Source organism: Leptonychotes weddellii, chromosome 4 (assembly GCF_054177405.1).
Source record: "Leptonychotes weddellii isolate Sample4059 chromosome 4, ASM5417740v2, whole genome shotgun sequence".
In the NCBI taxonomy this organism is placed as follows: Eukaryota; Metazoa; Chordata; class Mammalia; order Carnivora; family Phocidae; genus Leptonychotes; species Leptonychotes weddellii.
The window spans coordinates 20,292,296-20,319,041 of record NC_138372.1 but is presented as its reverse complement, the minus strand read 5'-3'; the positions used below and the strand labels follow the sequence as shown (position 1 = coordinate 20,319,041).

General features: G+C 36.9%; 1 protein-coding gene across 19 annotated transcripts in view; it reads right to left on the bottom strand.

Moving 5' to 3' along the window:
* The window catches only part of EPB41 (erythrocyte membrane protein band 4.1), a 192,805-nt gene that overhangs the window by 56,943 nt on the left and 109,116 nt on the right, over positions 1-26,746 (bottom strand). For all 19 annotated transcript variants that reach the window (XM_081817911.1, XM_081817904.1, XM_081817898.1 and 16 more), the window contains exons 5-10: positions 25,149-25,191; positions 17,445-17,520; positions 14,670-14,888; positions 6,732-6,819; positions 3,596-3,748; positions 1,182-1,279 (exon numbers count right to left, since the gene is read on the bottom strand). In XM_081817911.1, coding sequence (XP_081674037.1) covers positions 1,182-1,279; positions 3,596-3,748; positions 6,732-6,819; positions 14,670-14,888; positions 17,445-17,520; positions 25,149-25,191 — 677 coding nt within the window. The remainder of the gene's footprint in view (positions 1-1,181; positions 1,280-3,595; positions 3,749-6,731; positions 6,820-14,669; positions 14,889-17,444; positions 17,521-25,148; positions 25,192-26,746) is intronic.

The following is a 26,746-nucleotide window of genomic DNA, read 5'->3' as shown; positions in this document are numbered from 1 at the left end:
GCAGAGCAGGGAGCCCATTATGGGACTCGATCCCAGGATCCTGGGATCATGACCTGAGCCAAATGCAGTCACTTAACCGACTGAGCCACCCAGGCGCCCTGAAATGAGAATTAAAATGTTCTTTTCCCTGAGTTTTCTTCCTGTCTCCTGTGCTATCGTGCTAAGTGTGATATGAAAACACAAATAGAAATAAAAGATATTATGGTCATCTCTCTTGAGAGCCATTCATAAAGAGTCAAGTTTATTTATAAATGACATAGCATGAGATCTGGGATTTGCTTCAAAATACTCTGGGAAGGAGTGGGAAGTAATGGGTAAGGATATAGACGAAACAAGACTGGCCTCGGGGTGATAATATTGAAGGTGGGTGTAGGTACAAGGGTAGTTCATTATACTACTTTCTTTACTATGACCATGTATGCAATTTACAATAATAAAGAAAATTTTCTTTAAAAGGCAAGCTGACAGCAACTAGCTGGTTCTCCTTTCAGTGCCGGTGATTACTTGTGTAAAGTCTGTCTTCTCTGCTAGATTGATTATTCCCTCAGGACAGGGACTAGAACTATCTTGTGGTATACTCTCAATGCCTACTACAGTGCGTACACAAAGGGTAAGCACTAAAAAAATGTTTGGTAAATGAATACAAAGGATTAATGATGTGGCCTCTTGAAAAGCTGAGCAGATGAAACTTCCTCCTATTTTCTGATTATCTGATACAATTGGGCTTCAAAGATGGCTCTCTGTGCCTCTTTTCGGGGGTTGATTAGAGCCTAGATAACGATCAGCTTCCTACCTTTCACCTTCTAATCTAACAGCCCCACAGAAAGTAGGTAAGCAATGCTTTAAGAAATTCCATGTGGAGGTAAGTCAGGGTATTTCCCCCTCACAGACTAATTTTAGCTCCAGTTAGGATGATCACAGAGCCCCTAGTAAACACAGATTCCTTTTCCTCCCTTCTATTCTCCTTCTACCACACACAGAAAGGTGCTCTGGGAATGTTAAGGAATATTTTTCAACCCAAGGGAGGAGAACTGGATTTATTTTGTCTTGCTTAAGATGATCTCACCTGGGCTAAATAAAAGAATGCCAGCCATACAAAGGAGGGAATTTCAATAGCAGGTTTAAAATAGAAACATGCATAAATAATTTATCCTTGAAAAATACTTAAGTGAGAACAATACCTGAAAAACGTGTGATGCTCTACACAGACTTTCCATAATTTCTTAGCTGCTCGGTAACTGGGAAGTTTGAATCCAATGGTACTCTCATATTGTTCTTGCTATAAAAATGCGAATAAACATGAAACATGATTATTTGACTAAAGTGATCCAGTACCAGAGAAATATGGTGTTACAGAAGAGGACATTATAAATGAAAAGAATGTTACTACCAGTCTAAGAAATTGAAATTTTTCAGTTGAAATTGAAAATTTTCATTTGAAATTTTTTCCTACTTACCAGAAGAGATCTACTCACTTAAGGTGGCTTTTTCCACAGCAGAGAAGCCAGGGAATGCATTTTATATTATTCATGCATTTTATTTTGTTCAGAACCCACTCCCCCCTTCAGACACTGTACATTTTTCTGAGACATAATTAAGTGACCTTTTGACTGTCCGGACATTACTCTTCCTTGGTTACTGTCTACATTTGGGATACTTGACTACAATATGATCAGGGAAGGGGAAAACATGATTCCTCCAATCAATCAATATTATTATGCAATTGTTTTTAGTAATGGGAGCTAAAGATTTTGGCTCAAACTAGATTCCCGAATTATTAAATGTTTTCTCTTTTCTTCCCTTGACTGACCATTATTTATCTGGAGACCTCTTTGACTGAAGCAAATCATAACCTGCCAAGGATACGAGAAACACTGTCCTGCTAGTCTTTTGCCTCTTTGTTTCTACCTTAAGCATATAAGATAGAAAAGAAACTGACATTTATATTTAGTGCCTACTATTGCCAATAATACTATGATTAGATAGTATCATCTATATTTTTACACATGAAGAAACTAAGATCAGAGAAGTTATTTGCTCAGTCTCATAGCTATCAAGGGGCAGAACCAGATTTTCATGGTTTCTACTACATGCTACTGCTATATCATCCTCTGTAGACGTAACACTTCACATCTCAAAATCCTTTTGTTGTTCCTAATTGCTTTCTTCAATAAGAATTCTATGTTTTAGGGGCGCCTGGGTGGCTCAGTCGTGAAGCGTCTGCCTTCGGCTCAGGTCATGATCCCAGGGTCCTGGGATTGAGCCCCACATCGGGCTCCCTGGTCAGGCGGGAAGCCTGCTTCTCCCTCTCCCACTCCCCCTGCTTGTGTTCCTGCTCTCACTATCTCTCTCTCTGTCAAATAATTAAATAAAATCTTAAAAAAAAAAAAAAAAGAATTCTATGTTTTAATATGTATCATATAGTTGACTTTCAAAAGACCCAAGGACTTCCTTTATCCTATTTATTTGTGTGTGTGTGTATAAATTTTCTGCCTTCCCACATTAAAATGTAAGATTGGTTAGGGATGGACTCTTTTATTCACTATTATATTCCTAGACCCAAGAATAGTGCCTGGCACAAAGCAAGCCCTCAATCAATAAATATTTGGTGACTGAATGCCTCTTAGATTTGAAACTTTTGAGGGAAGACATTGACTCCTCTTTGCTAGGCACAGGTAAATAATGATGGTATTAAATAAATGTTTCATTGGACCTAACCAAGATTTTTAAGGCTGCACATCCAGTATTTCCACGCTAAAATAACAAGCCATTTTCCACCAGCAGATGGTGATACACACACAAAAAAAGCCATATACATTAGTGCATTACTTTCTCGTTTAGAGCTTTTACAGCTGTCATCTCATTTGATCTTCAAATCAACTGTGACAGAGAAGGTATTATCCCACTCGAATGATAAGGAAGCTGAGCCCTCGATTTGTACTGGGTATTCTGCTTAGTAGCGGCAGGGGCAGAGTAGGAGCTAGAACTTTTTTAAATTCCTACTTAAATAATTTTCTGCTGTGCCATGATGGCTCCTAAATGTAAAAGTTAAGTTTGGTCAGCATTAGTATATCCTAAATCTTGAACACCAACTAATAACTGAGTCGTCTGGATGAGTTGAACAACCAACTCTATTAAAAATCTAGAACTTGACCTAGAATACATTCTTAGCAACCACTAGGAGCTACACATACAAATAAATCTTAATTACATGAGGTAAGGTGTTGGTGGTGCAAAACATGAGTATCTTAACCCCACAATTTCAAAATCTCCTGCTACTTAATTTATAAATATTTATAAATATTTTCCCATCAAGGATTTTACCGGAAATAAACAAGGAACAAGTTTATCAATCCAAGATTCACTTTTGGCCATGATATATTTACTTACATACAGAGAAATGTCCAGAAGATCAGTAGTAAGGAAGACAAGAAGCATTATGGGGCAGATTAATTTAGAAAACAGAATTACCAGTTCCTGAACAGTTAGCTACAGAGAGATGTCTTAGATGACATAATAAGAAAAGCAAGAATGAAGAGATGTTTTCAACACGGTCCATGCTTGATTCAGAAGGAAAGAAGCATGAATGCTGTACCTCTCCAGGACGGATCTTGATGAAAAAGCTGCTACGTTTGTAAGAAATCTTCAACACTTTGGGCCAAGGAAAGCGGTTAATTCTCAGCTTATCTTTATAAACCAGAAGGCCACTAGAGCAGACACCTAGGATGATATCCACTCCTTCCAAGTCCTGAAAAAGAAAAGTGTTAGCAGTTCAGTCTTCAGCAAAGTGCTCAACACATGGTTGACTATTATTTGATAATCTGAAGATATCAATAACCAAAAACACTTAACAAAGCATACATTAAAAAGTAAAGCTTGACCTTACAATCATAATCCATGGGACTATTGAGTCCATGTAAAAATGTTACCATACCACTGTGAGTGAACACCTGCTCTTTTCTTGTCCAAGAAACATGGACGTACACATCTTACCCACTGAAGGAACTAACTCCTAGAAGGAGCCATGAAGCCACCACAGCCACCCCTCAAAGCCACCGTGAAATGTCACTGGGCTTGCACTTCTCCCATAAAACTGAGCCTCTGTATTCTCCAAAAAGGTGTTCCTTAATAATCCAAAAAGAGGGGCGCCTGGGTGGCTCAGATGGTTAAGCGTCTGCCTTCGGCTCAGGTCATGATCCCAGAGTCCTGGGATCGAGTCCCGCATCGGGCTCTCTGCTCCTTGGGAGCCTGCTTCTCCCTCTGCCTCTCTCTCTCTCTGTCTCTCATGAATAAATAAATAAAAATCTTTAAAAAAAAAAAATAATAATCCAAAAAGAGACACTCATCTGCTTTTATCATGCCTGTCTGTATATGAAAATTCTAGGGTAAACGTTCATGTTCTCATTCTAAATATTCAAATCTGTCACTACCATAATCAGTAAATAATTACTATGGTGGCTATAGTAGCTACCTATGTCCTACACATGTAGCTTTAAGTCTGTAGGCCACATGACTTCTGGAGGCTAGGGCTGAGGAGTATGTCTACTACCAAATATACATGCACAATTATATTTTTTTATGATAATGTGGTCATTCATCCAAAATTCGTAAGTAAAGGAGTTGACTCTATTCCTGTCTAAACTCAGTATGAGAGAATCTCAGAGTCTTGTAATTATTGATGTTAAGTATATTAAATTATAAATATTATCCCAAAGTCAAGAAGGAACAGCAAGATGAAGCCACATTTCTATACCTCCTTAGTAATTTTTAAAAATTAAATATATAATATTAATCATCTGTGTCTGCAAATAAGGAAAATAAATTTCACCTGAGTAAATCTCTACCAATGACTATGTAGATAGGTAATCAAAACACAGAGTTAAATGTTTCTTGACTATTCCTTTTCCCAAATTGAGTATAGAGAAACATGTTAGTGCTTATATGTGTTATGTACAAACACAACTGAGAGGTAAAAATTATTAACAGCTCTAACTCAATGACTATATAACTGAGAATTTCCCAGAAGATGCCCTCTTAAATTCTTAAAACCTGTGGCTTTCTCTCTCTCTTAATTATATGTTTTGGAGAAACAATTTGCTTTACAACATTTGGGAAAGGAATATACTGCTTGACTTCTTCATCTATTCCTGATAATTACTGCATCGACATCAGCCTACAGCAGGAACTGAGAAGCAAAACCGAACAATTTCTGGTCTGATCTTTCTATCATCTACTTTAGAGATTCACAGAAGCACCCAGGCCAAAACAATCCAGAGCAACATTTTAAGAAAAACCACTAACATGCAATGAAATTTTATTAGATTTAACAGAATCTAAAGAAGGAAGAATCTTCAGATATCAGCTATTCAGGGTGGGAGAAGCATGAAAGTTTCTGTTAGTCCAATCACACAACAGATGTTTGAATGTCCTTTTTTCTAAATTCCTACCAAGCAATTATTTTACCTATCTTGGAATAGAAGGTAGTGAGCATTCTGTCACGGAGTTATTCCAGGTAGAATAACTGCTTGGTGGGAATTTAGAAAAAAGGACATTAAAACATCTAGTGTGTGACTGGACTAACAGGACCTTTCATGCTGTAGGCACGAAATAATTACTATGGTAGCTAGGGGCCCATTCCATCTTAGTGAAGCTCTGACTGTTCACAATTTGTCAAACTATGCTGAATGGTATTTGCCTGTAATTTCCATTTTACTAGCTCTAGCTTTATACCTGGAACCATAGTAAAATCTCTACTTCACACAGCAATCCTTCAAATACACAAAGACAGGTTTTATGTCTTCCCTAAACTTTCTCTTCTAGGGGCTAAGTATCCCTATTCCTCTGCTTTCTCACTGGACATGGTTTTGAGTCCCCTCATCATACACCCATGAACCTCACATCATCCCTTGAGCCCATTCCCTCACAAACTCCTCACACACACCCCCTTGCTACCCCCAGCCACTTCAGTAGGTGAAGATGAGAGAAGTCAAGCAATTTCCCTTAAGTTTATCCTGTTAGGTTGTATTAGGCAGAACTAGGATTAAAGCTTAAGTTTCCAATTCCCTGACCCAGTAGTTTCCAAATGAGCCACTGTGGTTCATCCCATGTGCATTAGAATCACCTGGAGAGCTTGTGAAATTAGATTGCTGGGCTCCACCTGCAGCATTTCTGATTCAGTAAGTCTGGGATGGGGCTGGAAACGTGCATTTCTAACAAGTTCCTGGATGATGCTAAACGCTGATTAGGAGACCACACTTTGAGAACCACTACCTTAGGCCAATGGTTCTCAGATTCAGGTGTGAATGAGAGTAATTTACATGTTCATTCAAATTAGAGCTCTAGTGTCTTGTCCAAAGTAATTCAGTAAATCTGGGAGGATCTTGAGAATCTGCATATCTAATAAATGCCCCAGTGATTCTGATGTAGGTGACGCTGGTTGTGAAACATGCCTTGCTGCCACTTTATAGTTTCAAATGCATCTGCATTTTAGGAAAATATCACTTCTTCCACTCTAGGTGAAATATCTTTGATCCTTACAGGGGCTTCAATGTGAAATTTCATTCTGACAGTGGAACTGCAAAGGGGCAATTCAAATTAAACACTTCAAATTCTACCAAGAACTATCTCTTTTGAATGTTTTATAATACCCCAGATAAAAGCTGGCAACAAGTATTATATGACCCAGTTCTGATACATGTATATTAATAAAGGCCAAATATATCATTCATTACCTTTGCTTTATGAAGGTCAACACCATACATAGACAACTTTTTGGCATTCTCAAGAAATTCCAGGTCAGCTTGAGCTGGAGTCATGGATCTTTGGCAAAATAAAAATTAGAAGTTCAGCATCACAATGCCATCTTCTACAATAATAACATTTGTATATTAGTTGCACTTTATATATAAACACACAAATGTGTATATTGTATATATATTGTATATATATATACACACATATATATGTGTATACACACACACACACACCAATATGTATATGGATATATTTCATAGTCCTGAAAGTAAAATATTAGGGAAAAGGATTCTTATCACTACCTGTGTCTAAATCATTGAAATATGTCTTAGTAAAAAGAGATCTTGGACAAAAACAAAGTCACCAAAAAACTATTAGGAAAAAAAGGTTTTAAAAAATATCCTGCTAAACAATTTCCTTATAGCTGCCTCACCTCCATCAGTTCTACTCCTCCCTCTCCTCTCAGCCTTTTTCTCTAACACACACAAACTCCTCCTACTAATTTTTCTTGCCAAGGAGGTGACCAAATTAAATCCTCTGAGGGTGGTACAATTTACAATATCCTCTTAGCTGCCTTTTTCTTTCCATACTCCTGAATTATTATGGAAATTAAACAGGTGGGCAGCTGAAGTTACTTAACTGGAGACTCTTAACGGAGGCAAGCTTGATGAAAAGAAATTTTCTGGTAACAGATGGTATCCTGCCCACTAATCTAAACAAAATAAATTGGTTAATAGAAGCATGGAGATAATGGGGCTGCTTTCTCTGTTATTAAGATGTCTTCATTACTAGGCATATTTAGATTTGTTAGAATTTGTTAGAATTAGATTTGTTTGAAAACAATCAGTCGCACTGTCTAAATGCTCACTGTGATGATCCTTCCTTCTCCTTTATAACTTTCCCCACTCATGAGCTGTTATGTTGAGCTCTGAAGATATCACTCCTAATGCTGCACAATTCAGGCCAATCAGATATAACTTCATACTAATAATAATGCTGCCACACCCCCAAGGAAAAATGGTGTACATGCCTGTTTCCCAGAGGACTGCCTTAAACTAAGCAAAGCAGCCCAGTGGCCTATTCATTTAACAGAAGAAAGTCTCTTCTAAACCCATCTGTCTTTACTCTCATTAAAAAGAACAAAGCGTTCCTTGGAAAAACAACCAAAATTTCTGGAGACAGTCTGCAGATTTGTTAATGACTCAACCCTCCCCAAATAAACTTTTTTTTCTACAAGCACTAAATCATCACACCTGAGTTCTATTTAGTAGATCTGAACACACACAAAAAAAGAATGGGGAAATTAACACATATGCAAATCTGTGTATTCTAGTCACTAAAAACATCTCAGGAATGGGGCACCTGGGTGGCTCAGTGGATTGAGCCACCTATTCTTGGTTTCAGCCCAGGTCATGATCTCATGGTCGTGGGATCGAGCCCTGTGACCAGTTCTGCACTCAGCGTGGAGTCAGCTTGGGATTCTCACTCTGCCTCTGTCCCTTCTCTCTTTCAAATAAATAAAATCTTTTTTTAAAGCATCTCAGGAAAGTTTTATAGGGTTTTTTTTCCATATAAAGTTATATACTTTTCTAGTTAAGGTTACTCCCAATCATTTTATAGTTTTCGTTGTTGTTACTATTATCAATGACTTCAATTTTAGGATTTTGATGGTGGAATGGAGCTTGAAGATTATAGAATCCAACATTTCGATTTTGCTGATGAAGAAATAAGGCCCTGAGGGATCACACAGTCATGGGCAGTTTTGACTCTTAAGTTTAAGGCAGCAGGCTTTAGTCAGGACTTTAAGTCACATTACTCACGCTGGAATCATGCCTCCTGCACCTAAGAGTGGTGACCTGGTGTCTCCCTCAATCCCCTAACTATAAAGTAAGATCCATGATAACACCTAATTCCAGAGAGTAGGATAGGCAATGACCTTTTTATGTTTGCTGAATGAATGAATGTGACTATGTAGAATAAAATGAGATAATGGTTGTGAAACTGCTCTGCAAAATATGTTTATTATTATTGCAACTTTAGGTTTCTTTTTTAAAATTTTTTCAAGATTTATTTATTTGAGAGACAGAGTATGTGTGAGCAATGGGGGAGGGGCAGAAGGAGAGGCGAGAATCCCAAACAGATTCACTACTGAGTGCGGAGCCGACACGGGGACTGATCCCACGATCCCAAGATCATGATCTGAGCTGAAATCAAGGGTCACCCATTCAACTGACTGAGCCACCCAGGCACCCCTGTAACTTTCAGTCTCTGATGACATTACAGGGAACATCTATACACAATTCATAAAAGAGAAAAATTTTGATCACCTGAACTTGAAGACACATTTTAAAACAATAAATGAGGCAATTGTGATAAAATCTTTTCTATAGTTACTCCTCCAATTCTAAGGGACGTTAATGGGGTCAATTTAAATACAGATTTAAGTTTCAAACTATGTCATTTAAATGCTTCTCTAAGTAAGCATGCTTTAAAATTGTATTAAGGGCAGGAGCACCTGACTGGCTCAGTTGGAAGAGTACGTGACTCTTGATCTTGGAGTTGTGAGTTCAAGCCCCATGTTGGGTGGAGATTAATTAAATAACTATATATTTTTAAAAATAGATAGATAGAGGGCGCCTGGGTGGCTCAGTCGGTTGGGCGTCTGCCTTCGGCTCAGGTCATGATCCCAGGGTCCTGGGATCGAGTCCCGCATCAGGCTCCCTGCTCAACCAGGAGCCTGCTTCTCCCTCTCCCACTCCCCCTGCTTGTGTTCCCTCTCTCGCTGTCTCTCTCTGTCAAATAAATAAATAAAATCTTAAAAAAAAAAAAATAGATAGATAAAATTGTATTAAGGGCAGGTAATAAGATGAGATCTTTAACTTCATTTTTTTTTAAAGATTTTATTTATTTATTTGACAGAGAGAGACACAGCGAGAGAGGGAACACAAGCAGGGGGAGTGGGAGAGGGAGAAGCAGGCTTCCCGCCGAGCAGAGAGCCTGATGTGGGGCTCGATCCCAGGACCCTGGGATCATGACCTGAGCCGAAGGCAGACGCTTAACGACTGAGCCACCCAGGCGCCCCAAGATCTTTAACTTTATTTTTATTTTTTTTTAAAGATTTTATTTATTTATTTAACTTTAAAACTATGAATTTCCTTGTTAGTTGAAAATAATACTTATATTTGAAGTTTGGCTGATGTTTGAAACATGCTTAAACTTAGAAGTTACCTACAATGCCAATCATTTTTTCCTCAACCACCTGAGAGCAAACTGTCAATCTGATGACCCATCACTCCCAACACTTTAATATGTAATTCCTACGAACAAGGACATTCTCCTATATAACCTCAATGCAACCATCAAAAGCAGGGAATAATTATTAATACATTACTGCTATCTAATCCTCAGACCCCACTCAAGTTTGGCCAGTTTTTTAAAAAATGTTCTGTACAGTAGAAAGGCCCAGTTTAGTTAGCATCATGAGTTTCATTTAGTTCATGTCTCTGGTCTTCTTCAGTCTGGAACAGTTCCTTAATCTTTCTTTGACTTTCATAATCTTGACCTTTTGAGAATTACAAGCCAGTTATTCTATAGAATGCACCTCAATTTGGGTCTAATGTTTCTCCATGAGTTGATTCAGGTTTTGTATCTTTGACAGGAATGCACAGAAGTGGCTCCGTGTTCTCACTGCATCCTATCAGGTGGTAGGTACACAATTTCAATTTGTCCCTTCATGGATGATGTTCGTTTTGATCACTGATGTCTGCCAGCCTTCTCTTCTGTGAAATTCCTATTTATCTCTTTGTAATTAATAACCATATTGTGGGAATGTACTTTTTTTAAGATTTTATTTATTTATTTGTCAGAGAGAAAGAGTGGGAGAGCATAAGGAGGGGGAGCAGCAGACAGAGGGAGAAGGAGACTCCCCACAGAGCAGGGAACCCGATGCGGGACTCAATCCCAGGACCCTGGGATCATGACCTGAGCCAAAGGCAGATGCTTAACCAACTGAGCCACCCAGGCATCCCTGTGGGAATGTATTTTGAAACCTTCTGAATATCCTTTTCCTTATCAAATTTCTAATTTACTCATTTATATCGGTATGGACTCATAGACTCTCATTTTATTCAATGCAATATAATCAATTATTTTCCTTATTTATTTTAGTGCTTAAATTGGCCCAGATTTGGTCAGTAGGAGCCTCTCCAAGCTGGATTCTGTATCCTTCTGATCATTTCTTTCATTTTTTGAGCACTCCTTTCTCAAACAATGTAGAGTTAGAGTATGTTAGTATGCATGTATATATGTATGTGTGTGTGACTATTTACACATCTGCCTATCTATCTACCTAGCTAGCTATCATTAGAAATCATGAGTTAGCATTGAAACCTCCAGTTTCAATGCAATACCACAGGGTTTCTCCCTCTTCATAAAGTGAATCTCCCTTTACTGACAGTGAGAAACCTGACTCCCATCATCATCAATATATTGACTAATTTGATCAACACCTTGTATATAACCAATCTCTCACCGCTGCCAGTGACTCCTCCCCTACATGGATACCTTCCTCACCTTGACTGGACTCTGAACTCCCCCATGTGGGGCTGCTCCCCACCCAGGGATGCCCTCCTTACCTCACTCAAGTTCTGACTCCTGGTATTAGGCTACCCCTTTCATGGACATCATCTTCACCCTGCTCAGGCTTCAATACCCTGTATCAGGTACCACCCCATGCAAAGGCCTCCACCCAATGCAGGCCTTACCCCCACATGGACGCCCTTCTCAATCTGCTCTGCCTCTGATAACTACCACCACATGCCCATACATGACTACCCTCTTTGTACTGCTTGAGCTCTGACTCCTAACGCCAGGCTGGCCCCCTACCCATGAATATTCTCACCACCCTGCTTAGACCCCAATATCCCCAGCCAGACTGCCTCTCTGCATGGATGACTATCTTGCTCTCCCCTACCTAATGGCAAAACAAAATTGTTTCAGGGGCGCCTGGGTGGCTCAGTCGTTAAGCGTCTGCCTTCGGCTCAGGTCATGATCCCAGGGTCCTGGGATCGAGCCCCACATCAGGCTCTCTGCTCGGCGGGAAGCCTGCTTCTCCCTCTCCCACTCCCCCTGCTTGTGTTCCCTCTTTCGCTGTGTTTCTCTCTGTCAAATAAATAAAATCTTTAAAAAAAAAAATTGTTTCAGGAAGCTTTTTCTGATTATAAAAATCATACATTCATTGTATAAGCACATGGGGGGGAGAAAATCTCTCATAATCCCACTACCCACAGAACTGTACATGTAAATACAACACATATATTTTACAAATTTAATACCACAAATTAAATTCAAATTATTTTCAACTTAAACTTTTAAAGATCAGGGTTTCTCCTAGATTTTCGAAGACTCTTGAAGTATAATAAACTAGCTAGGAAGACGTTAGATACCCCTAAGCCATTAAGAATTTATTCAGTACCACCCAATAATTTACTACTTGAAAGCTTACAAAAGTATCTAACCAGAGACATTTGGCACTGGTTAACTCTTGCTCATTAAAAAGAGAAGTTAAAACAAAGTTTCTCTGTATTTATTCTGAGCAAGTGGGGTCCGGATACAGAGCCATTCAGTGAGTTCCAACGTTATGTGACAGCCTCTTAATAATGTTTGTTACATCCCCTAATTAAGGACTGAGATTTCAAATAATTAAGTGGGGGACAACTGACAAGTTTACATACTTTCCTACTACCCATCAATGGAGGGCAATTAATTTTAAAGCTTGATTTGCTAGTATAAATTTACAGTGTTAATTATAACTTCAAAGTCTCTATCTGGGCAAAGGGCCACCAACCAAGGGTTCCATGTAAGTAGGCGGTCTTCTATTTATCTGAGAACAGGGTGGTATTTGCTTGTACTTTTCAATGCATAGTAAAATGCTTCTGCCTCAGCAGAAGTTTCTCTGGATTAGTTAAAATGCCATGTTGTTGGACATAATTAAATTTTCCATTTCGCTTTCTGTTTGTAAATGGTGCCAATCTTTCCAAAAAGGAGCAAGTAAATTCCAAGATGTCAGACCTCTACATTTTCTAGTCATGGAGATCCATTATTGCTTAATTTCTATCCATATACCTAAAAGAACATCAAAGGACCATATCCACCTGTCTTTTGAGATCATTTCACTTATTTGGGTTTAAATTCTGTTAAGTTCCAAAGAGTAGTTCTCTAAACCCAGATTCACATCCATCACTTGTAAAATGGGGTTAAGAATTATTATTCTAGCAAATACTCTCACTATATACTAGTCACCATGCAATGCGCTTCACATTTTTAACAATCACAAAATTCATATCATTACCCTTATTTTTCAGATGAGAAAACTGAAGCTTAGAGAGCTTAAGTCATTTACTAAGAGTCAAAAAGTTAATAAGGAATGGAGTCTGAATTCAAAATATAACAGGCTGATTCCACAGCCCATTCTTCTATCTCACTGCCTAGCTCAGTGGTTATCAAACTTTTTGACCTTAGGATCCCTTCCCTCTCTTAACAATTATTGAGGTCTCCAAAGAACTTTTCTTTATGTGGGTTATATCTATCAATACTTACTACATTAGAAATTAAAACTAAGGCAATTTTTAAATACTTACTAAATCTTTAAAGAGTAACAATAAGCTCATATTTTAACATTCATAACTTTTTTGTGTGAAAAATAACAATATTTTCCCAAAATGTAGTAAAAAAAAAAAAAGTGACATTGTTTCACATATTTATAAATTTTTTAAATATCTGATTTTGAAGATATCTGGATTCTCCTAATTCAGACTAACATAACTCAGGGTACTACTAACTCAAGGCCAACATCAGATATTCACGTTAATAAGCTAAGGCAGCCTGTAAAATGTAGCGTTAGCAAGTCCCTCAAATAACCATGGGATGTATAGTAGGAAGAAACACAAATTATTCTGGCACTTTAATATTAGCTAACATTTACTGAATTTTGACAATGTGTAAGACACTGTATTAAGTTTTTCCACAGGGATTCCTGGGTGGCTCACTCAGTTAAGTATCTGCCTTCGGCTCAGGTCATGATCCCAGGGTCCTAGGATGGAGTCTCACATCGGGCTCCTCGCTCAGTGGGGAGCCTGCTTCTCCCTCTGCCTGCCACTCCCCCTGCTTGTGCTCCTGCTCGTTCTCTCTCTCTCTGACAAATAAATAAATAAAATCTTAAAAAAAAAGTTTTTCCACATAATACCTTTTCTAATCCCATCCATCACCCTATTTCCTCTGAGGAAATAAGTTCCATCAGACATATAAGGAACCTGAGGCTCAGAGAGGTTAAGTGAATAACTCAAGGTCACAAGGCCAGGACCAAGCAGAGCCAAGATCTCAACCCAGCTCAGTCTGACCATATGCCCTTGCTTTTGATCACTTTGTTATACCTTCCAACATCACTAATTATTTCCATGCAAAAAAGCATTGAATTCAATAAAGACTTTTCAAAATAACCTCAGGGGTTTCATGGGTCCTCTGGAGTCCATCCATGTACACAGATCCTAAGAACTCCTGCTTTAAGGATCTTAAAGTACCTAATTCAGCATAATAAGTTTAAAATCTAAGAAAAAAAAAAGGTAAGGCAACAAGAGCTAACATTTACTGAGCAGCTATTATGTGCCAGACACAGTGCTTAGTGATTTACATCTATTACCTCATTTAGTTTTCATCCTTCAACACAACACCTGTTACTCTTGACGAGAAAACTGAGGTTTAGAGGGCTTAAGTGACTTGCTCAAAGTCGAACAGTGGAGGGGCTTGAGCTGACTCTACAGCACCACATCCCCTCTAAAACAAACACTGAAACAAAACCAGGCCAACGGTTTAAACTTATTGCCAAAACAAACACAGAAAAAACCTGGAGACATATTTACCTGTATGACTTATGCAGTTCCATGACCTTCTCTTCAAGTTCCTTGGTCTGATTTGGGGCCAGTTTAAAATCACTAACATAATCGGCACCATGAAGTTCTGGGTCATAGTCTCCCAGCTCAGACTGGATGGTGTAAGAACCTAATAATGCTAAGGTGGCAAAGGAACAGGGCAGACGTCCCACAACTATATCCTGTCGAAGCTGAAGGCATAAATAATATCTACAGCCAAAAGAGAAAAAAATGTTACCATGTCAGCAACAACAAAAACAAAATACAGAGGAAGAGGAAGAAAAGGGGAGTGAGAGGCAGGGAAGGAGGAGGAAAAACAAGAGAGATTAAATAAATATGAAATAATATTAATAATTGTTCAATCTAGGTAGTGGTTATATGATTGTTCATCATACTATTATTTTTTCTTTTCCGTGTGTTTTAAAATTTTTCCATGTAAAACATTAAAAAAACCAACAACCCTGTAACTATGTTGGACTCATATTTGGAAGGCAATTTAGAAAGAGGAAGTTGCTAAGAGAGTAGATCTTAAAAGTTCTCATCACCAGGAAAAACATTTTTGTAATTATGTATGTTGATGGTTATGCACTAGACTTATTATGGTGATCATTTCATAATACATGCAAATATCGAATCATTCTGTTATACACTTGAAATTAATACAATGGTATATGTCAATTATATATCAATAACAAAAAAGGAAGAAAGAAAAGAGGTAAAGTTGGGAAAAGTCTGAAGGAGGTAAGGAAATTAATATTTTATTGAGTACATTAAGTACCATATACATATAAATTATCTCACGTAATTTTCACAAAAAAACTTGTGAAGTGGGTATCATTACCAGATTACAAATAGGGAGGCAGCTTCAAAGACTAAGCTTGCTCAATGTCATATAGTAACAAAGGCTGTTTGGCTCCAAAAGTGGACTCTTTCTATCATACTGCTTTGCCAAACGTGTAGATACTGTCCTTCATATATAACGATGACATTATTGACACATTTTTACTAGGGTATGAACAGTTTCAGTTCTTTTCCGGAACTTCAAGATGGGCTAAGCTGCATGTAGCCTTCCACACACTATCATATTGTAAGACTGATTCCACCCGTGTGCTAAATTACTGGGAATTCAAACTGGGCTTAAAACTGGTCAGTAGAACAAACTGAGTGCCCCTACATATGTTAGACACTCATCTCTATCAGTATCATGTTTACACCTATGATCCTGACCTCCTTAGCACTTTTTCTAGCTGAGTTGACCAATATAGACTGTTTTACCAAACAGGAAAGCTGGGAGATATGATGCAATTGAAAATTCCTGTACTGATTAGAATTATATCCTTGGTTTGACCATAACAAGATGTTGAATAATGTAGGTATCAACAATCGCTTTGGCTAACTATGATTAGTCACTACATACATATTTTTTTAAAAAAAGAGGAATGCCAACCAAATCACAAGGATCTTAAACTCCTCTAAAATGTAGGTAATTAGCAAAGAGTTTTAGGGACTTGTTTTGTTTTATACATAACCTCAATGAAGAAAGATGAATAAGAAGCAACACTAAGATACAAATATTACCTGAGAAAAAGAAATAACCAAAACAATTTTTTTTTCAGGCAGAGATGGCATGTCAACTTCAAGCATGTACTAAGGATTAACCAAAGAATAATTTTTTAAAAATTTCACCATACTTGACAATCAGACTTAGAGTTTACTTAGGCTATCCCCTTATTTGAGAGATCTGAAAACTGAGGTACAGAGACTGTATATTTGTCTGAAGTCAGATAGTGGACAGCAAAATCAGAATTAGAAAGCAGTTTCTCAGGGGCGCCTCGGTGGCTCAGTCGTTAAGCGTCTGCCTTCAGCTCAGGTCATGATCCCAGCGTCCTGGGATCGAGCCCCGCATCGGGCTCCCTGCTCAGCAGGGAGCCTGCTTCTCCCTCCCCCACTCTCCCTGCTTGTGTTCCCTCTCTCACTGTGTCTCTCTCTGTCAAATAAATAAAATCTTAAAAAAAAAAAAAAAGAAAGAAAGAAAGCAGTTTCTCAGCAACCAACAATTCCATTTAACAAACATTTGCCAAGCACCTACTATGTATAAGGATCCATGCAAGGTGTTATGGATATAAATATGTACAGTAGCATTCTGTCTAATATACTGCTTTTCCATTTTCTTTTTTTAAATTAGTATTTATATAGAACCCAATAAAGGCCACTTTCCTAAAATCAGGAAGTTGTTTTCAAAGGGTACAAGATTTATTTCATAAACTAAGTGGGCTTAAAAATTACTGAGGAAGATTCAGTTCGTGAGGTTTATGTACCTAATCATACACTTTAAAAGAGAGATAAGAAGAAATAATAACACACACATGAAATAATAATAATTCAGATTTCAGCTTTTTTAATCCCTATAACAGAAAACATGGTAGGGAAGGAGTATTAAAAAGAGAAAGTACTAGAGCTATTTTATCACTTATATTTTTGTCTTGCCCTTTGGAGGGCGTGTGGTTTATAGGTGCCCTATACACAGCTTGGCATAGTACTCATGATAAGCAAAGTTAATTCCCCTGCCAATTTCCTCCAGGCATGTCACAGATATATGAGTCTTCTAGGCTCACTTATTTGCAAACCTGCCTTGAAGAGACCAGATGCTTTCCATCCTAAGTTTAAAAGCACTTCATTTTTCTTCAGTTCTAAATAGAAAAATTCCCAGAGCTTATGATAATGAGAATTACTTATTATATATTTAACTATTAATAAATTATTTACCTTGTTATATCTTCTGTTAACTGTGCTGGGTCAGGTGGATAAAACTTTACATTAAATGTGAAATTCCAGGGGACACCTGTAAAAGTAAACACAAAAAGAATTGTATGCTTATACCTAAGTTTCTGATTGTTAAAAGCACCTAAAATATTCAAAGTTTTCTCTTCCTGAGGTTTTTTAAATATTCTCATGCTTTGTGGAAAAAATTTGATTTTTTTTTTTTTTTAATTTATTTGAGACAGAGAGAATGAGAGAGAGAGAGAGAGAGAGAGCACATGAGAGGGGGGAGGGTCAGAGGGAGAAGCAGGCTCCCTGCCGAGCAGAGAGCTCGATGCGGGACTCGATCCAGGGACTCCAGGATCATGACCTGAGCCGAAGGCAGTCGCCTAACCAACTGAGCCACCCAGGCGCCCAAAATTTGATTTTTATTAAAGAAAGAAAAAGTTATTTAGAAAAACTTAAGAGAGTTTGAAAGGGATTTTTTTCTCTTTGAGCTCTGTGTTAAGTAATTGATATAAATAGCTTGATAACACCCAGAATTGGTGGGGAAAATAAACAATTATCTATTGTTGATATGAGTATAAATTGATACAACAACCATATCTAAGGAGAACAATTTGACCATATCTTTCAAAACATAAAACATATATATTCTTTCACCTCCCAATTCTATTTCCATAAATGTGTCTAACATATGCTTAAACGTGGTCAGAATGGTATATGCATAAGATATTGTTTGTAATAGCAAATGTCTGGAGACAACCTAAATATATATTTATTTAGCAAGAGAAGATATATTTCCAAGATATAGTGTTAGGTGAAAAAACTATCAAGGTCAAGAACACTGCACAGAGAAAGCAACCATAAGGGGCACCTGGGTGGCTCAGTCGCTTAAATGCCCGACTCTTGGTTTCGGCTCAGGTCATGATCTCAGGGTCGTGAGATGGAGCTCCTCATCAAGCTCTCGCTCAGCATGGAGTCTGCTTGGGATTCTCTCCCTCTCCCTCCGGAGTGCCCCTCCCCTAGCTTGTGCTCCCTCTCTCTCTCAAATAAATAAAAATTTTTCAAAAACTAAAATTTAAATTTTAAAAAAGCAACCATGAAAGAAGTATATGTTAGGGTATGATTATATATGCATAGACAATCCCTGTAAGGATATATACTAAACCAGTTATAGTTGTTAGGAAGCTAGGAAGGGGAACTTTTAGAGAGGAAAATGAAGATGGGGAAAATAGGATGGAGACCTATTTTCACTGTATACGCTTTTATACCATTTGAATTTTGTACATATACTACTTATTAGATATAAACATGTAACTTTTTTAAAGGATAATCTTTGTCTCCTCCCACTAAAATGCAAATTACTGAGCATAAAAACTTTTTTTCTGTTTTATTTGGTGTGTATCCCTAGTGTCCAAAACAATGCTTGGTAGATCATAGATCCTCAAGAAATATTTGTTGAGTGAATGAATGAAATAAAGTAACTGATCTCACAGCATTGTTGTGAAGGTCATATGAGGATGCTACAGCTCCAGGGGGAAAAAAAAAGGTACTAATATATTAAAACTATCCATTAATCCAGATCCACCAATGACCTTATGTTACTACACCTAATCAAATGAAAACAATCCAAAAAACCCCTGTATTCTGGTTCAATTTTTCTCTCCATTTAACCCAAAACAAGGAAGTTTAACTGTATTAGAAATAACCGCATCTAAACAGAAATGTCCCAATTATTAACTTTTACTTTTGTTAATAGCAATTTTAAGAAGAGGAACCCAAATTTTCAGTTCCTATTCTTTTCCATGTAAGAGATACAAGTTTTGGCATGTTGCTAGTGAAGATATTCAGGTTCACTGCAAGCTAGCTCAGAGTTCAATGCAATAGAGACTAAAAAAGTTAATCACTTGGAATTAAAAAAATTTTAAAGTTAAGCTTTAGTTAGTGACGGTCTCTAGAATAGGATACATATAATTAGTAATACCTTATGGAGAATATTTAGTCAGGGAGAAAAAAAAGTGGCTGGAAAAGCTCTAAAAAATCTTAACATTAAAATTTCTGCCTTCTTGGGGCGCCTGGGTGGCTCTGTCGTTAAGTGTCTGCCTTCAGCTCAGGTCATGATCCCAGGGTCCTGGGATCAAGCCCCACATCAGGCTCCCTGCTCAGCGGGAAGCCTGCTTCTCCCTCTCCCACTCCCCCTGCTTGTGTTCCCTCTCTCGCTGTGTCTCCTCTGTCAAATAAATAAAAATCTTTAAAAAAATTTAAAAAATAAAAAATAAATAAAATTTCTGCCCTCTTGGGATGCCTGGGTGGCTCAGTCAGTTAAGCGTCTGCCTTCGGCTCAGGTCATGATCCCAGGGTCCTGGGATCGAGTCCCACATTGGGCTCCTTGCTCAGGAGGGAACCTGCTTCTCCCTTTGCCTGCCGTTCCCTTGCTTGTGCATGCTCTCTCTCTCTCTGACAAATAAATAAATAAAATCTTAAAACAAAAAATGTTTACTTTAAAAAAAAAAATTCTGGCCTCTAACTCAGCAACACTTCAATGACATTCCCACCAAAGTGCATAACCTGAAGATTCATGTGCCATGAAGAAATATCAGACATCCTCAAAGTGACCACTTATAAAATAATGAGGCTGGACTCTTCAAAACTTTCAATGTTATAAAATACTTTAAAGACTCAGGAACTGTTCCAAATCAAAAAAACTAAAGAGATGTGCCAACTAAATGCAAAACATCACTGGAGATTTTCTTTTGCTATAAAGAATATTACTGGAACAACTGATTAGATCTGTAGGTTACAGTATTGCTTCAATGTTAATTTCCTTCTTTTAATAACTGTATTATAGCTATATAAGAAAATTCCTAGTTTTTAGGATATTTTAGGGGTAGGGAGATATCATGACTGCAACTTATTTTCTTTTTTATTGAAGTGAAATTCACATAATATTAACCATTTTAAAGTATACGATTCAGTATATTTAGTGTACAATTCAGTGGCATTTAGTACATTCATAATGCTGTACAACCATCATCACTATCTAGTTTCAAAACCTTTTCTTTCTTTCTTTTTTTCCAAAACCTTTTCACCACTCCCAAAGGAAACTCTGTATCCATTAAGCAGTCACTCCCTCGCTGTCCGTACCCCCACCACCTCCAACACTTGGCAACCACTAATCTGTTTTATTTCTGTGGATCTACATATTCTGGATATCATATAAATAGAATCATATATGACCTTAAACATTTGGCTACTTTCACTTAGCATAATGTTTTCACTGTTCATCTATACAGTAGCATGTATCATTATTTCTTTCCTTTTTAAGGCTGATTAATATTCCACTGTATGTATATATCACATTTTGCTTACCCATTATTGGGTAATGGGCATTGGGTTGATGGACATTGGGTTGTTTCTCCCTTTTGTTTATTGTGAATAATGTTGCTATGATGCAACTTTAAAATGGTTAGAAAAAAAACCTCTGTGTATATGTGTGTGTGTGACTGTATAGATAAAGAGAAAAGAAGAAAAAGCAAATGTAGTAAAATATTAACATTTGAGGAATCTGAGTAAAGGATATTCAGGAATTCTTTGTAGCATTCTTTCAATTTTCTGTTAAGTCTGAAATTATGTCAAGAAATATTTTAAATTAATAATTGAAAAAAATTCCTGCCTTCTGAGGACACAGGAAACTAGGAATTCTCATTTACTGCTACTGGTGGGGAGGTAAACTGTTACAATCAACGTAAAAGAGAGCAATTTGGCAATATCTGGTAAAACATACCCTATAATCTAGCAATTCCACTTATAGATATACATCCTCGATCAAGTGTTTTTTTAAACTGTGGATCATGATCCATTGTGAAGTCAGTTTAGTAGGTCAAAAACAGCATTTTAAACAATGAAACAGAATACAAACAAACAAAAAAAATTAGAGGATATCCCTCATAGTAAAGATTAAGAATTGTTTTGTGAAATTTTCTTTTCAACTGAGATGAATTTCAAAAATCATGTTGAGTAAGAAAACCAAATCACAAATGATTAACTATTAAATAATTAAATTTATATGATGTTCAAAAGGTAAAACAATATTTTTAGGTATACGTTCATAGGTAACAAAAACTACTTAAAAATACAATGAAATCATTAACATAAAATTCAGGACAGTTGTGACACCTGCAGGGAAAGGAGAGGAAGACACATTTATAAGGTGTACACCTGGACTAGAGAATTTTTTTTTTTTTAAAGATTTTATTTATTTTTTTGACAGAGAAAGACACAGCGAGAGAGGGAACACAAACGGGGAGTGGGAGAGGGAGAAGCAGAAGCTTCCTTGGCAGGGAGCCCGATGCGGGACTCGATCCCAGGACTCCAGGATCATGACCTGAGCCGAAGGCAGTCGCTTAACCAACTGAGCCACCCAGGCGCCCTGGACTAGAGAATTTTTTAAACATAATTTGTGTATGTTATATATCTGTATTGTTCGGTATATATAGAAGGTATAAGGATTCCTTTCTTCCTTCCTTCCTTCCTTTCTTCCTCCCTCCCTCCCTCCTTTCCCTTCCTTTTTTGAAGGTATAAGGACTTCTTGCTTTTGCTCTGCACTATTACAGAAAGGGGTAGACATGGATAGCCACATTGAGTAGGGGAGATCTCTCTTATTCACAACCAAGGGAATTAAGCTGGGAGGAAAGAGAGAGATTGATAAACCTCCAAAAGAGGTTCAAATGAATAAATGGGTCTGAGGGAAATTTCAGAAAAACAGACAAAGCAATACTATCTATGGTATATAGGTATGGATATATAAGAAAAAAATAAAAACATGGACTGAATCACCCAAATTCATGAAAATAGATTTCAATGGCTAGGGATAAAAGAGGACAGGACTAGGAGGAAAACGAAAAAGATAAAACTTACCGGTACTGTTCTATTTTAAATTTAAAATGTTAACACATGTTAATTCTGGGTGATGTGTACATGGGTTATTTGTTACATTAGCCTCCATACTTTTCTGTATGTTTTTAATATGGAAAAAAATCCTCCTAGTGAATATCTATTTCAATTTTAGATGTTTATATTTTTTTATTCTACTTCTAGGAACTTACCTACAGGAACATATATATGTATGCACTTATATAAGTGAACTTGAACTTATATAAACGCTCACTGCAACCTTGTTTGTAATAGCAAACTATTGAGAATAACCCAAAATGGCCATCAAAATGACTGCTTATATATATTGTACTACAATTATGTCATCAAGAAAATTTTTAAACAAATTTATATGTGTTGATATGAAGAATACTCCAAATTATGTTAAATAAAAATATCGGTTGCATATTTATATTAAATACATATAAAACATGCCTATTAAATACATATTTCTGTAAATGTACAGAGTAAAATATAATATGCATGTAAAACATATATGTATTAAATACATATTTATATTAAAATATGTGTATGTCTATGTCCACTCAGAACATCTCTGGAAAGAACCCAAGGAATTAAAGGATGGGGTAGAAGGGCGATTTACCTTGCATTAGATTCATCTGTATCTTTTAATTTTATTCCACATATTTATATCACCTATTTAAACAAATTTTTAACTATATATAGCATAATACATAATGCATAGATAATATAATACATAACAATGTACAACAGTCCCCCCTTATCCATGGTTTCACTTTCCCATGGTCAACCATGATCTGGAAGCAGATGATCCTCCTGATATACGGTCAGAAGATCAATAGTAGCCTAAGTCTAGGTCACAAGGCCTGTGTCATTCACCTCCCTTTGTCTCATCACATAGGCATTTCATCACATCACATTATCATAGGAAGGGTGAGTACAGTCCAATAAGATATTTTGAGAGAGAGACCACACTCATATAACTTTTATTACAGTATACTGTTATAATTGTTCTATTTTATTATTAGTTATTGTTGTTAATCTCTTACTGTGCCTAATTTATAAATTAAACTTTATCAAGACACATATGTATAAGAAAAAACACAGTATATATAGGGTTTGGTACTATCTACAATTTCAGGCATCCACTGGGGGACCTGGAATGTATCTCCTATGGACTTGGGGGGACAAGAATACTATACAGCATAATTCTATTTTTGAAAGGCAAAACTTATATATGCCTAGAAAAAATCTTGTAGCTTATACCAACTTAACAGTAATTGTATCTAGATGATAGAATTTAGGGGCCTTTTACTTTTTTTATGATATATTTCCCTAATGTTTAAATTTTTCACAATGGGTAAATATTACGTGTGTGACAAAAAATATTTTTTTTAAAAAACAAAATCTTTGCAATAGATAAATGTTGATCTTCTCTTTGGCTTAATGAAATGTTTACATTTTGATTCCCTATTTAAGTTTGTGCTACAGACAAGGTTTTCCTTTCCCATGTTAAAGGAAGGGTTTTTATTATTTTGTAAATTTTTTTTTAAATGACAAACACTGGTTCTTTTTCTTAGCAAGATTTTTTTCTATAGCTAGAAATTCTATCTAGAGATCATTATATCTATATATATAGATATAGATAATTATATCTAGAGATATAATCTACTAGATATTCTTCTCCACTCATCATAAATTCTGCTTTAACTTTTCCTCCTAACCAGTCTTCTTGTATAATCATTTGTTCCTGAGTAATACTGAATATTAAAAGAATTTTCATTGAAAGGGACTTGGAGTTATGTTTTTCTTGTCATGCCTCAAATATTCCAAAAATGTATTGCTCTTACTTGTATTTTATTCTTTTTTTTTTTTTTTGCTCTGACTTGGATTTTAAAACATTTTATAGGCAAAGAACAAATATGGAGAGTTGCCAGTCCAAAGGAATATTTTGTTTTTCTATCTCAAGGAATATAAACTATAAATATGTCTAAAAGAAAACATTTCACTACAGAAAGATTGTTTTCTAAATTTGTTTTCAGGTGATAGTTAAAACTTACTAACCATGATGAATAACCTCTATTGCAGTTCCTAAAAGTTTCCTTAAAAATAAACCAAAAAGACATTTAGTTGTAAACAAGAGAAAAAGAGTCTCTACCCCTTAGCTAGCCCTTTGGGCCTGGAGCTACAAAATACTAATATACACTTTATTCGACCTAGAAATATTTATCTCAGGAGAGCCATCTGAGCAGGGGTACAACAGTAATACATACTAAAGGGCTTGGCGTTAGGAGAAAAATCACAATGTCAGAGGGCCATTGGCAAGGAAATTTCATTTTTCTACTAACAGAAGAACTGTTTGGAAGATTGTTGAAAATGGACAAAAAGAACTACAGAGAAGAAAACATGAAGAAGGTTAGAATGCAACAGTCCAGAACAATTTAAAAGGACCAGGACCAGGCAGCAAACCCCTTTGAGAACTGACTCCCATATCCTTTTTCTCTTCTCATCTTTGTTCTTCTCAAACTTGTTTTTCTCAACCATTCCAATCTTCTCCAATTTTGCCTAGTTGTAAAGAAAAAAATCAAGATCTGACCTACATCTCAATCGTGTCCACCTCTGTTGTATCTTTCTATCATGGAATCTCCTCCTTCCAAGGGAAGGCTTTATCTCAATTTCAGAGCCACCTGCCATAGCCAGGATTCTAAAGTGACTCATAGCCAGAAAATGGGTGAAAATCCTCTGACCTACTAAAAGAAAGAAAGAACTATAAGAAGGGCTAGATTCACTTACCACGAACTTGCTTTTTTATTTCTTTGGCAGAATCCAGCCATGTCTGTAAAAAGAAGAAAAGGCATTCACACACAGCTCCAAAACACACAAAGCACAGAGTGCCAGAGCAGGATTACTGGGCATTTTCGAATAGATTCCCTAGGTCAATCTATATTTCTGATATTCTCTGCATTAATTTCACACAGCATAGTAAAAGTGAGCAGAGAAATAGGGGGCCAGACGGTTAGGACTGAATCCTAACTCCACTACTTCCGAGCTGAGTGATTTTAGGCATCTCTGGATCTGTTTTCTCATCTACTAGAGGAAATTAAAATGAGATACTAGTATAGTAGTAGGGCCTATCTCATAGACTTATTGTGAAGATTAAATGAGCTAATACATGTAAAGCTTTTAGTAAAGAAGAAATGCTAAATAAGCACTTGCTATTTTTATCATTCCGTAAAGAGTAGTAGAGATATAACCAGGATTAATTAACGTCACCCATATCTTATTTTTCCCTCCAACTCTGACCTCCAATCTCATTTAAGTTTTCTATGTCAACACAGCATCTGGTACATGGTTCATGCTCAGTTAATATTTACTGGATGAGGGTGCCTGGGTGGCTCAGTTGGTTAAGCGACTGCCTTCGGCTCAGGTCATGATCCCGGAGTCCCGGGATCGAGTCCAGCATCGGGCTCCCTGCTCGGCGGAGAGCCTGCTTCTCCCTCTGACCCTCCCCCCTCTCATGTGTTCTCTCTCATTCTCTCTCTCTCAAATAAATAAATAAAATCTTTAAAAAAAAAAAATATTTACTGGATGAGTGATTATGTTGTTTTCCCTGACTACTCTTGCCCACGCTAATCTCTCCTTTTACTGTTCTCCAACCCCACTTAGAGTCTACACATCATTAGGGCAGGATTCTTCAATTCATGGTGGACCATGAAAAATAATGGCACTTGGAAAGAGCCTCACCATTAACATCTTTTGCAGGCTCCTTGGGAAATGTTCGAAGACAGAAATTTCTAAGTTAAATTGTTTAAAATATTTTTACTGATATGAGACATACAGAAACATACCTAAAACATAAGTATATAGACAATAACTTATCAAAGTGAACACATGAGTTTAACATTGTCAGCACCCAGGAGCCCCTCTCCTGCTTCCTTCCAATACTTCTCCATACCCTCCTCCAAAAGGTTTAAAACTGAATTTTAGTGATATTTAGAGTAAAGTATCCCCTCCTCGCCCTCTATCAACAAAGACAAAAGGCACAAGGTTACCATTCTATCTGCCCTGCCCAAGAAATGAACTTGAATTCCACAACCTCATATTTGATTATATACTACTTTAACTGTTTTATAAAGGTAGTCATCACAACAGACAATAAACACAAGAGTGAGGATTAATTTCCTTTTCTGTCCCCTTTCTCCACAATTAACACAGAAGATTAAGAAATGTGTTAAAAATATACCACTTAATATAAAATTATTCCTTAGAATAAAAACTAAGCACACACTTGTTTAAGCCCTGTCAGAAAGGCAGTAACTCTCATTTCTCATTATGATTAAAGAACTTTCAGTTGTTACAGGTCCAAAGGCAAAGGAAGACTTCAAAAAGTC